At 38.7% G+C, this 17,303-nt stretch overlaps 1 protein-coding gene across 1 annotated transcript in view; it reads right to left on the reverse strand.

The window, feature by feature from the left end:
- Positions 1-17,303, reverse strand: part of ZC3H6 (zinc finger CCCH-type containing 6) — a 29,665-nt gene that overhangs the window by 8,311 nt on the left and 4,051 nt on the right. The window contains exons 2-6 of the mRNA XM_049801035.1: positions 8,590-8,770; positions 7,086-7,211; positions 5,805-6,060; positions 3,723-3,844; positions 1,178-1,294 (exon numbers count right to left, since the gene is read on the reverse strand). Of these exons, the coding sequence (XP_049656992.1) occupies positions 1,178-1,294; positions 3,723-3,844; positions 5,805-6,060; positions 7,086-7,211; positions 8,590-8,770 (802 nt within the window). The remainder of the gene's footprint in view (positions 1-1,177; positions 1,295-3,722; positions 3,845-5,804; positions 6,061-7,085; positions 7,212-8,589; positions 8,771-17,303) is intronic.

Below are 17,303 nucleotides of genomic sequence, written 5' to 3' on the forward strand. Positions count from 1 at the left end.
TACTGAAATTATTTTCCATATAAACAATTATGCACTTGATCAGAAAACCTGATTCTGTTTTTTAAGGGTCTTTGGGAGAACTTAAAAAAAATCCAACAAGATTAAGATTCTTCCATGTAGGAAAAACAGAGTCCAAATAGTATCAATTTTATCTCAACCGTATCATGTTATATATTAGGATTACTCTGCTGGAGAAGGTTTTTTGCATATTTGTTGTATTTATTTTGATGAAAAATACCCTCAGTGCTCTTTCAGCCACTTGTTTTAAAACTGAAGGTGGCAGCAAATGCTCATCTAAATGAACATACTAAAATATATAAGGGCAGCAACAAATGCATTGTTTTCAATTCCCCCCTGGTTTGGGAAAAAAGCGTACTGACTTTCACCTTTACTTTGACCATTTGAAAAAGAAACAGAAAATGTTCTATCTAAATACACAGAGGAACCAAATAAATGACGCACTCACTTACTCGAGGAGCATGCAGTTTTTCTTAAGTGTGTTTTATAACTGACTGAACTAGTCTGACATCAGAGGATTCAACTCCACAGCAGCACAAGCTTCAAAATCAAGCAATAGCATTTTTTTACGTAATAAGAGACTGTCTTGCTAGCGCTTTTGCTTGACAGCTGACTGCTTTGAATAGCATTCTCTTCTTTCTGTTGCCTTCCACTTGCTGGCTGAAGGAAGATGGTTCTTTGGTAGGGGAACTATTACTACAACCCCACTTTTTACTTTAGAGAGAGAAATAATTTAGCATAATTAAGCAATTCCTTCAATGTTTCAAAATTAGCAGTAGCACATAAAAGAGAAATAATCTAATATATTCAGAAATCATTGCCTATTTACAGATTCCATAAGATCTGATGTATGTTTACACACGATACATTGTCAGTGTAAGTTTATGATACTATCACAGATGTTTTTACTGTATATACTAATAAGCAAACACAATAATTTTAGTAGAATGTTATAATTCAAACTGTCTAACAGAAGGGGCTATTTTTCCATAAGTACTTCTGATGGCATTTATCTACAAGTACTCAAAACACTAGAAACCACAACACTGAGTTTCAACATACAAGTTTTCTTTGCACCAGCTGAAGTAAAAAAGAACAGAACATCTTCTCCCCTTCCTCACACCAAAGAAGCAGACCAACAGACACAGTGCATACTTACCTTAATACACCTCCCTTCAAGGAAATATTTACAAATCTGTTTGCCCTTGTGTTCCACTGTATGCTGATTTATGAACTCCTGACTCATATTAACCCATTTCTTCACTGGTTTGCCGTCCTGTAAGAAAAATGAACACCCTACTGATGCTTACTTATTAAGTGCAGTTGCAAAAATATTACAGCATACTTGGTGCACTAGTTACCCCAAAATGTGATTAACTACACCATGATTTAAGTTCTTTATTATTATACCTACAGCTCAAAGTAAATACACATACTTTTTCTTAGCTGCTTTAATACAGTCTTTTTTTATAAATGCAACCAAATCAGAAACTTCTTACAATACAACAGACACAAATAACTTCACTGAATGGACTGAGTATCTCACAGTTCATTTGACAATGCTGGAAAGCAGGGCTGACTCCTGGGCACCCACCAAGTCAGTGCCAACTGCCCCCTGATTACAGGCACCTCTGCAGACAGCCAGGAGTTGAGTCATCATCCAGGCTTCCAGACCACCATCTTAGCCACAAGGCTACGTTTTGCCAATCATTCCTCTCTACGTGCTTCTCACATGATTATTATTTCCAGATTATCTATCTTCTTTTTTCTCCCATTAGAAGAAAAATAACCTGTTTGTTTATACCACGAGGCAAAGCAGAGAGGAAGCAAAATTCAATCATGACCCTAACGCATAAGAATTATTATATACCTGGTGAGGCAAATAATTGTTCCTTCTTATGATTTGATTCCCATGTGGCATCTGCACTTGAGATAATGAAAGAAACCGCAGTAAACTCATCTAACTAGAGAGCCTGGGATAGGTGTTGAGGGGGCCTGGCAGAGCTAGTGAAGTCATGGAAGTAGAGGGCCTTTAATGAACTGCTGTCTGTGACACTGCAACAGAGGGTAGAAACAAACGCCTTCTTCGCAGTGCTAGGTGGTTGCCTACTGATCTGATGATAGAGGGAAATAGGCTTTTCTGATTTCCCATTTTCACAAGAATGAGCAGGGTTCTGACGGCTGAGTGGGAACTTCTGAAACAGAATGGATGTGGTTCTCCACAGTCATCACACCGCATCATGAGCACACATGAGCATCAGCACACCAAGTGTCTGGTCTCATTTCGCTCGGCAGATTAAGCAATGTCACAAAACATTAACACTGAGAATGATTTGTGGATTTTGTTGACATTGAGAAGCAGCAATCTTCAAGCTAGAAATCCCACTCCTGGATCAGTCAAGATCCATTTTCTACTCTGAACACATTAAATCCGGAGAAATCTCAGCTCCTTCAGAAAAAGCAGCTTTGCATATAATAATAAATCCTCTTCAAGTTTAACGCAAATATCACATAAACACGATGCTCCAAGTCTCTCTGGGAGCACTGCAAATCAGTGACTGTCCCACAGCACAATGCACTTGAAACAATGGCCTGAGGAAGGCTGAAATGCTCCCACTGTGTCCCCGAGAATCCCAGGGATGTTTCTGTGTGGCTTGGGACTCAGTGGTTACCCCTCCACACCGCACAGCTCAGCATTTCCATTGCAGAATTCATTATTTCACTGTAGCCAGGAGCCCAGCTTTTTGGTTTCTGCCTCCCAGCCCTGCTGGGACCTGCCTGCAGCTGCCTCCTTGCCTCCACCCTTCCCCACAGCTTGGGAGATGGTGCTGGAGGACAGGGCATGCTCTACAGCAACAGGAAGGAGTCCTATAAACGAGGCATCGTCCTAACAGATCAAATGGCTGCCCTTTTCCCTACCACATGCCGGGCAGGGAAAGGAACATCTGATCTAGACCACCCAGGAGCCCCAGAGAGCTAGGCCAGCTGGAGAACACGGGGAAAAATTAACACTGCTGATTCATACATCACTGCATTAGCTAGAAGCTAGCCACGTGCATTCCTGAGTACAGGAGGGAGGAGAACCACAGACATTTTAGTTGCAGTATGTACACTTAAATATGATTTGGTTTTTCAACCACGGATGGATTTGATTCATTAATCATCAATTTTGTATTGTTTTTCATTTAGATGAAGATTGGAGTTAACAATTTATGAATAGTGTGGCAATACTATGCTTTCTCTAATTCCTGTGCAAAGAATTACTAAATGAAAACCAAGGTCATATACATTTCCATTTCCACAGTCACAGCTTCGGAAACAGAAGGAGAATTCTTCACGATTCAGACAAAAATTGGCAAAAGCTGTGAAGGCGTCCATTGTCTTTGCTGAAAAATCTGAGGTGAACTGGTAGTAGCAAAACAACTTATTTCAGATACAGTTAACATTGAAGTTCATGCACCATTCAAAACCAAAGCTCATAAACCATTTTCTGCTAGTTTTTTCATATTTCCAAGAAAAACAAGGAAATTATGTATTAGCTTAAATTATTAACCACACTTTGTACATCAAGAGCTGGAAAATTCTAGTGATTTCCTAGATAAAAAAAGTTTAAATATATGTATTTTTAAATACTCTTTTGTTAAAGCAAAGCATCCAGTCATTTAAAACAACTACATTAGGAACTCAACTTTAATTCCACGTACCTCATGAAAGCCATCAGATCCCTTATTGCCCCCTCTGCCCCTTCCACGATCTTTACGCTTCAATTTCTTTTGCATTCCACGCCCTCGACCAACGTTGTAATTATTACCTCTCTGAGAAATACCTGAAAAACAGCAATGCCCTCTTTCAATAACCTCAGAAAGTAAAGAAAAATGGTTATCTAATGACATCAAATACAGACAAATCAAACAAACTGAGTATCTACCTTTTTGCAGTCTGAATTCCTAAATACTAGCTTGAATCACGAGTTGGCAAGTACAACTACAGCAGCCAATTGTAATTCTGTGCAACTGCCGGCTCTTTGAAAAGCTCTTCAAATCAATAGCAGACTGACAAACTGAATATAAAATTAATCTTGTTCAAAGCAGCGTCTCACAATTAGAAGTGCAGACATGTTATTCTAACCAGCCCAAATACTTGAAATATTTTGTGCTGTTTGGTCCCTTTCTGAACACAGAACTAACCAGCACAACTGGCACACAGGTGCATGTGCATGTTTCACTGTCACAATGTGCAAGAGACCCAAGATCATAACCTAAAAAATATGACAGAACAGCTTTGAATATAAAAATGTTTAATGGTAACTGTTTGGAAGCCTCAAGAGGGTAATTATCCAGCTACCAGCATGCCAGGAGTCACGGTCTCAACTAAAACCACTGAGACAGTATCCGCTTTCTCATCAATTTAAAACCAAAGAAAACCAGTTAGAAAAGCTCTGCAGATATCACACTCGCTTCAGGTGGCAGCCACTCTGTGACAGCAAGGCTGATTCCAGTGAAAACGCCTTGACTTCATCTCAGATGATTTGCAGAAAGAGATTTTGAAGCAGTATTGCCAAGCAGCACATGAAAAGCCATTTTTGACTCAGCTAAAAAGATTCTGCCAGTCTTTTGCCAATTTATTTTATTGTGAACCAAAACAGAATGCAGTAAATCTTCACTGTAGCAAATGGAAGACAGCTTACTACCTTTGTGTAACACACAGTATCTTCCCAAGAACTAGTAAGGTATTCACAATGTCATTACAAAACCCTCCTCAAATTTTGCCTGGGAAACAAACTTTTATCTATGATTAAAGGGAGAATATTTTTCAAACTGAATCAATAGCTTCTGAAACGAGACCTTGGCCTCACAGAAAAAAAGGGATGAGAACAAGTTAAGCATTTCTAGATGGCAGATCAGGCCATCTCTGTCAATGCTATACACCGTCTCCGTTGCCTAACCTTCCACACCCCAGGGCAATATGGAGTGATACAAAACAACTGGGGAGTCAGAAGTCCCTTCGTAATACCGAGGCCAGAGATGTAAGCTGGCTCAATGAATTGCACTACAATAGTAAGGAAACAATCAAGAGACCAAATGAAAGGTGCAAACAAGAATGCTTGCATTACTTGGCTTATGTAAGCAAGGAATGAAATAAGGGCAGCAGGTCTCTTTCAGGAGCTTATCGCTTAAGAGGAATACTTTTTCACCAGCATTTGTACTGGTCCAGCTTTGAATGCAAGAAAATTTGTGAAAAGAACAATAAACGGGTACTAGCATACTTGTGGGACGTACTAATAAAAGTAAAATATTCAGGCACCTACCAAAATTTCTAGGTACTTAATTTTTATTTATTTTGGGGGGGGGGGGGGAGGGGGTGGCGCACAGAGGGCTAAATTACATTTTGGAATTGACATATTTACATTCCTCCCTCCAGTCAAGTCCCATTTCAGACTTTCATGAACTACCACCAGAAAGTCACTTTACAGCCCTATGATTTCTACTCAAGCAGTTACACAACAAAGATTTTGGCTTTTTAATAGGGTTTTATTTGTTTATTTTCTACGTACATATTACCCGACACTTGATCTTTTTCTTCAATGTATGCATCAGTGCAACCGTATGATATTATTCCTTCCCTGTGAGCAGCCTTATCACTCACTGATGGGAGACTGCAAGCTCGCAGGAAAGCCACTGCTGGCAGCTTTCTTCATTCAGCTCTCAAGACAAACATCCTGAAATGATGCATGATACAACTGCTGCCACCACCATTACTACAGTTAACTATTCAGATTATCTTACCTTTCTGGATCCCTTTCATCCCCTGTTTTTTCACTGGTTCTTTTGGGAATGGAGGTCCTAAATCAGTACTGGAGGTCTCTTTAGCTTGTCTGTATTGTTTAAGCTGATCAGCAAAATCTTCATCCTTTTCTTCCTCGTTATAATTACCAAAGTTTTCATCACTGTAATGACTATAGTCATCATACTCCTTACTTTTTACATTTTTTTTATGTTGCATTTTCTGTGAACTCATGTAATTTCCTGATACGTGTCCATGCTGTATGAAAGGGATTGCATTGTTCAGAAGCAACTCAGTATTTCAAAAAACCCCCCTCCAAACTGTTCTAACAAAACCAACTGTTTTCACCTTGTTTTACTGTCATGTTAACAGATTTGCACAAACAAGCATTTATAATAAACAATGAAAATCAGTTATTTAGTAAAAACCTGTACTTTTGATTCCGAATGCATCAAAATAGGAAAACGGACAAAAAAGAACAGCATCAGCATCTATACTCCAGAAAACTTTTCAGTGGTGTTGACAAAGCATTTTAACGTATGCAGTTCTAAGTGCTACTTAGATGAACTATGATTAGAATATTTTTTTTCCATTCATGATCTCCATATCCTGACAATCTTGGACACAGATGAAACAACCTGGCCCGCCTCTGTCAGTCAGGATGAAATACTGGTTATCGCCACTCCTAAGCCAGCACTGTCCCTTCTCCCATTTCTGCAGACAGAATCTTCAGTTTGTTAATAAATTTGGCTGGCTGATGAGGTTTCTGGAATGGTTTCAGGCTAAAAGGAAAGTCTCCTCTCCTCTGAAGTACCAGAGTTCCACCAAGCCTCTAGCTGCTCTATCGCAGCTTTAGAGAATGTGTTCTATTTCACCCAGCAGTCTCAGGAGGGCTATCAAGCTGCACAGACTGAGAAAAGCCAGGACAAATTGAAGTATCAGAAAACAGAATCAACTCTAGCTACTTAAAGGTGGCTTTTCAAGAGCTGTTTCCTCTCATTACGGTCTAAATCCAACACAGGCAATAATAAAGATATCTTAATTGTTGCCTGATGGAGGAAAAAAATAGTATCAGGCTTGTTTACACCACCTACATTCATGCCACAGATAATGCTTTACATTTGGAAATCTACCCAAGGAGATGAGAAGTAGATGTGCTTCCTGAAATCTGTGAGAATGGGCACTGTGATCAAGTCAGCCTTCAAAAACCGCATCATTTACATTTACATTTTTTAAATTACACCTAAATAAAGACATGAGAAATCAGTTTAAAAAAATACTACCTGACTGAACGAAGAGTCATAATCTCTGTATGAAGAGCTGCTACTCTTTTTATGTGGTCTTTCTGTACGCTCAATATCAGAGTCATGGCTGTAGTCTGAACTGTCATCACTGGAAGGGGAGTTATGCTGAAAGAAAGAAGAAAATAGCACTCTCAGGTGTTGTTATGCAATTCTCTGTGTAACTGGTCTGCTGTATATGAACTTAAAAGAAGCATTAGGCTCATAAACGAAAATATTTCCTTAACTCGCGCAAACCTTTGCTTCTAGGGGAGGCTAAAGAAAGCACACTCTTTGATGACCCACTCTTTTTATCAGATCTGATCCGATGAGGCTTCCGAATGTAAACATTGAGGGCTATGTGGTTTCTCTGGGTTATATCAGCTTCCTATGGGACTCTCTGAGCCCTGCTTCTCTGCAACATAGCAGGGATGCTCCTGGAAGGCTTAACAAATCTGGGAGATAGTTAGAAGCTTGCATATGACCATAGAAATGATTACCATCCTGTCATTTTCTGCTGGGAGAAAACTCAGTGTTACTGCATTACAACTGTTTCATTTAGATGTGTTGTTTTGCAGAAAATTTAGAGGGGCAACCATACGAGAACACTATATTTCTGTGATTTGTAGAGAATTACCGTCAGGTTTAATTCTCTAGGTTAAAACTTTGTGAAGCGCTTGCATTTATTTAAGTTGATTAAAATATATATTAGAAACATTATCTTAATGAACTTTACTGAAGAATTCACTTAACTAGACTGAAATATTTTCTTTCCGTAAATATGATAATTAGCACAAAAAGCAAAATTTATATTTTTATACTTTTTGTAAATTTATATTTTGCCCCTTATCCTAAAAAACTCACTCTCTACAGTGCACCTACCATTACCGCTGTCAGTGTCCAGTGCTCAACTTATACCGCTGCTTAAGATTTAAACAATTTAAGAAGTGATTTAACACTTCAGCCTCTCATGTCAGAACTGCCACAACCATTGACAATGGCAAAGAGTAATACGCTCATAAATGTCAGTATTTTGTAAACTGCTAATAAAAGAAATTTTGAAATTAATAAGCATCCAGTGAAGACGTATATCACGACACAGTTAGACCCACAGTCTCATTTAGTATTTCTTTTGAATATAAACAGATGAAAACAAAGTTTATGAAAACACATTTAGGCAAAGCTAACAAGTTAGTTTCCAAACTATCATTTGAAATGTCCTACAGCTGGATTATTTAATGATTTATTGTCTGAGCTCACATAAACTGTCACTGAAATGTGTGAATATGCACTTCCATGTGTTGAAACTCTCGTTAAATGAATTCTTTAATACTGAAATGCATTGGTAAGATAGGAATCTCAAAAATCGCACTCAAGAGTTTGAAGACTACCTAAATAGCAATAAAACCATTTTAGGTTTCTTCTCCAACTCCCTGGATCCTTCTCTAAGCCTGGGAACCTGGAATTAAAATAAGCACCTCCAATATTTTGGTTTGCATTTCCTAACCTTATGCTTATCCCGTCTTCTCCTTTTTGATTTTTTCTTTTCTTTTTCTTTTTTGCGTTTCTTCCGTGATTTTCTATGTCCTTTTTCATTTTTCTGTTTATCATCACCTTTTGTACCATGTTCTTTCACATCTTCATATGCTGCATCATCTATTTCACCATCTTCTAGCTCCCCATCTTCTCTGTAGGAGGAAAAATATCAATACAGTAAAATTACGTGTTATTATCCACCTCATCTGTCCAACAGCACAGTAAAAACAAACACACCCAGTATGTCTTTCCACCAGTTACATTTTTGTACATGTGCATATACATTTTAACACATGAAACACCCCAAGAACTACTAGGATTTTCTTTCATAGTTAAAGAAAAATGGAATGCAAGCCATTAAATGGCCTTGAATTACACTGCAAAATTAAAAAGCTTTAAAACTATGTATCTTTTTAACTTCTCAGAACAAAGGTCTTCTCTTCTTACATAGTTTTCTCCAACCTATATAAAAAAAACCTGCTTCAATGTAAACTACTTCAGTATAACTCTGCTGCCCTTAAACACATTTCAAACTGAAGAGGTATTTTAACAATTCCTAGGAAGACTTTTACTACAATTACATGCCTTTACGTTGCTGTATTTGCAGAACAGATGTGGTCAAAATTAAAGGCAATTAAAACTCTCTGAAAACCATATAGTTAAAGAGTAGTAATAATGAAAACAAGCGGTTGGGCACTGCAGGAAAAACTGCATAGTAATACAAACGTGTCCTTCAACACACCAGCTCCTGGCACTAAAGATGGGTCTGTAGTATCTAGGGTGTAATGGGCAAAGTCATGAGCAATTCAAAAAAAGGAGAATTACTTTAGCAGTTAAGTGGATTCTTCAGAAGAAATTATTAGTAGTAGTTGACAAGAAAGGAGTAGTTAACATTTGAGTTTCATTTGCCAGAATCAAAAAACTGACAGAAACCAGATATCTGATGATAGTATTTGTCTAAGCTACCCACGGTGGTCTTTTTTTTTTTTTTTAATTTGTAACATTGACATTTGTAGGGGGTTGTTTCATACATCAATGAATACTGTAAATGGAACAATACGCATGTGAACCTAACTTCTGCATATGAATGTGGCTGTCTCAAAAGTCTTCAAAATGGAGTAGCACCAAAAGATGACTAAAAAAAAAATAAATACTGACACAAAATGTAACACTTTAAATGCTTATAGACTAAGTAACAGAAAGGCTTGTGCTTATCTCCATTAGTAGGGAAAAACAGTTTCTATGATTATGTAAGACTTTGTTTAGATTTAGGTAAGACAACCCTGAAGATACTTTGCCGTGAAAGAAACATTTTGACAAAACACCAGCTAACCTGTTTCTCATCACTATTTCAGAGGTGCTGCTGAAACAATCTCAACTCCCCTCCTACAATTTGGTATTTGCTGGGTTTTGGTTGTGGAAGAATTTACTGCTTTTAAATGTTTACAACTGGCTCTATATAATTATTTCTACATTACCACTGCTTCAGGAATTCAGCCTTTGCAGGCATCATGGAACTCAAGTCCTGAATTTTGACATGGAGATTGCTTGAAAATGCCATCAGTCCTATAGTGTCTGAAACCCTCACTCAACAAACATACCAGATTCAGAAGATGGTGGGGGCAGCAAGGGGAGAAGCCTGTAGATACCAGAAAACTATATTAAAAAAACACAAACAAACAAACAAAAAAACCAAACTAAAACAAGACCAAACTAATGCTGGGGGTAGTACAAGGTATTAGGACAGAAGTAGTAATTAGGCAATATTAAATTGCCTTACAATTTGTCCACCTCAGTCCAGTAGTCACAATGTATTAGCTAACCGGATGACCAACTCTGTCTCCTTCAAGGGACTACGAATAGTAGGAAGGGGAAAGAACTCACCAGGAAGCAAAAGACCTGAGTCTCCACAGGAAAAAAACAGTGGTTAATAAGTTAGAAGCAACCCAAAGTTCTGACTTTTTCTAAGAGGAGTAAATGGATATGCCAGGGAGAAGAAAAGGGGAGAAGACATGACTGCTGTATGTCACCTCATATGTTCTGGAACTTCTTAGAACTAAATGCTCTTAGCAATCACAATGCAAAAAGGTGGGGGTGGGGGAGAACAAAAAAAAAACCCCAAACCACCACCAAGATATGATCACAGATCACTAACCAGCCAAAAAAATGGGGGAAAAAAACCCAAACCACATTCAGATTATCGACTTGCATAAAGGCTTTGGAGAAAAACTAAGAAAATCCATCAATTTCAAGGTATCACCTCTTCATCTTTAATTCTCAACTATTGGTGGAATCCTACAGCATATCTACAGCAACTGCAACACTTCCCCATCACCTTGTGGCAGCCCACTGCAACCACATGAAGACCAGTTACATACATCAAGTCTCATGAAGATGCTTTGCTGTATTACATGATCAAGAAGGGGACTCAACATTTCTAAGCAATGCAGAAGAGTAGCTAGTCTATCTAGTGATTGAAAAAAGTACTCTGGAATATGGGAGAAAATAATCTTCTCGACAAGTATTGAAGATAGTTCTGTTTTGCTAAGTAACTGGACTGGAAAGAAGGAAAGTTTATAAGAAGCTTTCAAATGTCAAAATATTAAAAAGTGGGCATAAAAAGACAGATTTAATCTGAATAAAAGATTCTGCTACAGAAGGTGTCATTTAAAGACCATCATTAATATTGATGGGCAGTAAAAGACAGTTCATGGCAGGTAGTGAGTGAACTTGCAGGACTTGCTGCCACAGGCAGTTGCTGAAGCAGACAGCAGCAGCCACAGAAAGGGACAGAACAAATTCACAGAAAACAGGCCCATTACAGGCATGGCTCTTCCCTCCAACACACTGAATACAACTGTGGGCGCCAGGAAAACAAACAGGAACTTAGAAGGAAGGTAAGAAAAACTGCTCAACTGCTATGTCTTCAGTTTAGCTACACTGCAAATGCAATCGTCACTGGTTTGAATTATGGCCTTAAACATTTCTTGGACACATTTTGAAAAGGACATTATTTTTTAGTGCAAATATAAAACAACAGGAAGCCATGAAGCCAAAGTCAGCTTTTGAACAAGTAATGGAAAATAATAATAATAAAGGTATGTCCACTACCAAGCGGGCAGCAAAGGTGAAGTAGAGAGGCAGCTTCAGAATCCATTTTTATGTGTTTTTTCACAAGGTGGTCAGGGAGATCTGCTCATACACAATCCTTACACTGCCTCGTGAAGAACATTAACACCAAGATACTCCCATACTTAAGAAGAGACAAAGAATCTTCAGAGTAAGTACCCCAAGCATAACATAAATCCTGTCTTCAAACATCACAGAATCCATTATAAATCCTGTCTTCAAATATCACAGTGTCCATTATCTCCAGCATTCCCTGAAAAAGTCTAAGTACCTCATCTAATACCCCAAGAAAGCATTTGTCACATCTTTCCAGGAGATACTTGATTAATAAAGTGTGCCTAATGAAACTGAAATGCAAATATTTATGAACACCTGCAGCTATTAGAAAAAACAATCTTTTGTATTTTGACAAAGTGAGCTAAACTCACTCTCTCAAGGATGTCTACTCAATTAAAATATCCCCTTAAGTAAAATGCCTACTAAAAATGCTCTTCTGGAAATAAGGTATTTGCCAGTTAACCAGTTCCTTTGGGAACTGCTGCCATACATTTATACTTCTGTGATGCATCCAGGACGCAAATAACATTTTAGGCAAACCAACTGTGCAGAATCTCAGTAATACTATATTTTGGATTGCATTTCAAAGGTGAAGACTACAGAATTCCTCTAATCCCCAAATGCCTAAATTCTTTCCACATCCTAGAATTTTCCAAGCATTGAACTTCAAGAATGTTAAAATAAAAAAATAAATAAAAAAAAAAAAGACCAGACAAATACGATTTGAAAAGATAATGGTCAAAAATTTATCATTTCTTGGAAATAATTGAATTATTCTTCAAAGAAAGTTTAAAAGAAGTGATAGGGCAGAAATTACCTTCCATTTTATAGGCTTTATTCCCATTTAAAATCTAAACTGGAGCTGTATGCTAGAAAGTGAGTGCAGAACCTACCCCTTTTAGAAGTTCACTTCCGAAATATATTCCACAGACTTGGCTATAGCAAGCAGCTTTGGGAAAGGCTTTCAGTGATGTGAACCAAGACTACCTCCTTTTCCACTGTGAGTAACAGAAGTCAACAAACAGATGTGGTCTGGAAAAAACACAGCTAGCCGTTGATTTTCTAGGAAATGGGTTCAAGTCTGAGGTTGCCTTCCCTTCGGCAGGTATCTACAGCACACAAATCACAACACCGATCTAACGAGAGGATATGAACTTCTGCTTTGCAAAGTAAAGCTTCTTGCTTACAGAGTATCTTAGTATGTTTCTATTATTGCTGGAAATGCCTGACACAAACCCCCAAATTTTCTTGATCTAGAAAAGCAAGGAAGTATAATCTTGTCTTTTTCAAGATTCACTTCTCTTTCAACCACCCTACCCCACAAAACAATACACCACAAAAACAACCTTCACTGAAATAATGCCAACGAGCTGTGGGGGGAACAGTTTATAATGCCTACACAACGCATACCTCGGGAGTCAAAAAGACAGCCTCTGTGCTGAAGGAACAAACACTGGCAATTTTTAACTTCTGCCATGTGTTATTTTCTTGGATTCTATACTTGTATTTGCAAAAGCTGAACGAGATCTGATGCATCATCAGATTAACAGAAGTTAATCCCTGAACTACTACAGTGCAAACCTGCAGTATAAAATTCTGGCACAGAAAAAAGCAGAAGAGGTTAACTTGCATCTACCCAGAGATCTCAACTAGCATTACCAAGGCCTTCCCATCCTAGTGCATTTAAAGTCCTTTTGGAAGAGAAACAAAAGCATCTTCATTAAATACCCAGTTTAAATTGCTTAGAGGGGTTTGGCTTCTGCTGCCTGACCTACTGGAACTCCTTCATAAAGAGCCCTGGATGACTTCAGTGGTTAAAACAAGTTGCCATATGGTACTCCTATTTCCTCATAACCCATGGGACAGCAAATGCAATCTTGCAATCCAGAACACAGGAGATGCAAAATTCAGTAACATCGCCTAGACTTCACGAGCTAAGCAAACCCTAACTAAACAAAAGGCAGCATACTGGACGTGATTTTTCCTATCAGTCCCTGCACAAGGACTAGGTATGCACAAAAAAAATTTGGTTCATCCCCAAATGTGAGAGGAAGAACTAAAATCACCAATGGTTCGCTCCCTCTTCCGCAATCTCCAGCTACTTGGAGCTTGACGGGTATGTTAAAACAAAACCAGAAAGCATTTCCACTGTCCCAAGTGTATTTCTAGAGCATCTCCAAAATGGATTAGAAAGGCACAAAAGCCAAGTTATCTTCCAGGGAGAATCAGTTTGGTGAAATCACTGCAAGAGCAGTTATGCAAATATTTGGTGAGGGAAAATAGAAATCCATGCATAAAGTAACTCATCATTACTCTAGTGTCTACAGTTTAATTTCTAACATTCAAACTCGACTTTAACTTACCTTTCTTCCCTAGTCTGAGTCGTTTTTAAAAATAGCACTCTATGTTCAAAGAAGATTTACAACCCAAGCTCCTCAAGTCCAAGACACAAAAATGAGATGCATTTTCTCAGTACACTGACGATGATAGCTCTGAAATATTTAAGAAAACTAAAAGGGTTTTCCTTGTGGGACTGTTTTTCCAATCTTCTTAACAGAAGTACTCAGCATACTTGCAGACAGAGCAGGTGCTACACGAGAACCATACTTCTGTATGGTTTAAGAACTAACACGAACAAAATCATATAACCAAAATGCGAATCTTGTCATCAAACATGATTTTCTGTTAAGTCTTTTTTTGGTAGGTTTGATTCACAGCTGAGGAAAGGTCTCATTTAAAAATAATTACATTTTGTTTTACAATATGATGCTTTTGACTTTATTTATTAGAATAAGCCTTAAAAAGAATAGTGATAGCTGAAGACTTTCTGACAGCATTACCAAGACTAGAAAAAGTGTATAGTAGATAAAGGCCGCAAACAACTCCCTTTTACTTCTTGTAGACATAGAGAAAGGACAGAGCAGCAAGAATGCAAACATTTTACATCAGCAGATCTCTAATGCATTGAGTAATAAATTACTTTTTTAAGAAGCTACTAACTTCTGGTCATGACTGAATATTACTGTCCAAAAAGAAAAGAAAATCTACTTCTTCCTAAGGTGAGTGCATTGTTAAACCTTAACCTCTTTTTTTTGCGATTAGTTCCAGAAGAGATAGCTTATCAGAAACCATCCAGGATGTCTAAAAATTCATATTCTCATATAGAAACAGTATGTTAACAGCCCTTAATTTACAGAGGCTGATAACAGCATCATACACCCATTCAGCCAACCTCTGAATGTCTGTGATAAGGACATATAATGCTGGGGAGAGAACTTAAACTGATGGGAAACTACTTGAGTGTTTTTGACACTGGTCAAGACTTACTTAGTGAAAAAGCCTTACACTCCTCCCATGTATTTCTTCTCCTTAATTTCCTTTGGGCATGTTTTCCTTAGTATCTCAAACTAAATTTCTCCCTCAACCCCTCTATTCTAGCTCCTCATACACTCCTGCTGCTTCAAATAACCCTCCTGCACGCATTCTCCACACCCAATGCATCTAGAAAAACATGCTGCTATGCAGCACTCATGACTGCACAGACGTACACGGCTATCACTTCTCATCATTACATGCTTACTTTCTGTCCTGTTCACTACCATGCAATGAACCCGCGATACTCTCGCAGGTACCATTTGTTTTATAAAATTATGAAGAGCACAATAACTTGGGCGCAATTCAATGACAAGAAAATTACATGTCTAAGTAAGATCTTAGAGGGCTGAAATTCATGAAATGAGTTTGTCCTAGCACGCTCCTACACTAAAGAATTTACGAATTAATAAGGAAAATAACTACAAAACTAGAAGGTGTTGTTACAGTTAACACAACAAGCCAGTGTCCACCAAGAATCGGCACTGGCTTCTTTGACAATGTTATGCAGGTCACTTACAGCTGCCCGTTAGTTTTGACCATTCTGCAAACATGAAGTTATTTTAACCTACAGCCAGGCAGGGAAACTGCACCATGAAAAGTTACAGACCAGACTGCTTGGGTTTTCTTAATCTCTGTTTTGCTTTCATCCCCAGGGCTGGTTGTAACAGATACTGTGTTCCCATAAAATGGGGGAAGGAAGTGAGAAAGACAGCAGTGAGGCATGCCAAAAAATAGCTTCCTGCAGTGGCAATGGAGGCCAACAAGCAACTTTTGGAAAGCCCACCTTCTCACCCTGCTGCCTAACCATCTCCAGTCTCTGGGCTTTATTACTGTAGAAGAAATTGCAGAAATTCACACAGACCACCACCCCCTCCTCTCCAGGAGGAGGAGGAGGAGTAACAGCTATGTCAGCCAGCTGTGTTTTTGCCACTCCTGCAATCTTTGCTGGATGGCAAGCAAGCCCTGTTTGCCCATAGGGCATATTTGGGAGTGATTATCTCTTCACTTCCTAGTTCCCTAACGTCAAAGCAAGTTTTGAAATCATGCTCAAAAACAATAAATCACTACAAGGCTGCACTCAGCGATCACAAACAACTTCAATTTAACATGAACACATTCTTTGGTAATTAACTATTACTGGGAAAAAAAGAAATCTCTGAAAATAACTGTAAGTAAATGTTTTCAAACCAAACCATGCACATGTGGACCAAGGGCATTAAAGCACCAGGTAGAATAAAAGAGGCACATTTAAGTTGTCAAGCTTAAAGATGGATGGAAGCCTTGTGGCAAGGGAGACTGGGAGAGCAGTCAGGCTGGACAATAGCAGCTACAGACTGGGGGAGATCTTTAGCCCTTCTGCTCCACAAATGGTTCCCTGATCTGTAATGCTATGGGGCTTCACGGAGCTGAGGAGCCATATGGATTGAGACAAGACACGGGCAAAGCCGCCTGCAATATAATGTTGGCTAAGCAGTAATGGAGAAAATGTACAACTGATAATACAGATTTCAATTTGCTGTTACTCATCTCAGTTACAACCCGCCACTTGCTTTTTTCCCCTCTACTTGCCACCGGCTGTAATTTAGCAGAGGAGGTCTCCATTACGGTGAACCAGACAGACCTGTTAGAGCAGCAGAGTGTAAATCATGCTCGCTGAGGACAGGAGTGCAAAACTGGTAGATGGAAAGGGAGCAGGCAGTTCCTAAGACAGCTGGAAGAGGAAACTGGGAAAATAAAATAAAAACAAAGGGGTGGCTGGCTGGAGTCTATTCACCTGGCTCATCTGGACATGCACCAGGCATACATAGCTGGTGAAGGCAAGGCTTTGGAAGAGCAGCACCACAGCCAGAGGCGGGCAGACTCACATAATCAAACACCTCAGCTATGCTTCGTAAAACTCCAATCAGTTTATCTTGAATAAGAAAGTGACTGTACCAACTTCATTTTTAAATGTAAAAATTGTATCAAATACATAACAGACAAGTGTACAATGAGGATTAGCATGGTTGTCAGGAAAAGGAGCCTGAAATGCAACAGACAAGCCCAGCTTTGAAGTGGCATTTCCAAACACCCTCTGCAAAAATCAGGACAATTTTCTACAGAAAGTTCACAGGCCGCTCAGGT

The sequence above is a fragment of the Accipiter gentilis genome, chromosome 5, assembly GCF_929443795.1.
Source record: "Accipiter gentilis chromosome 5, bAccGen1.1, whole genome shotgun sequence".
Classification (NCBI taxonomy): domain Eukaryota; kingdom Metazoa; phylum Chordata; class Aves; order Accipitriformes; family Accipitridae; genus Astur; species Astur gentilis.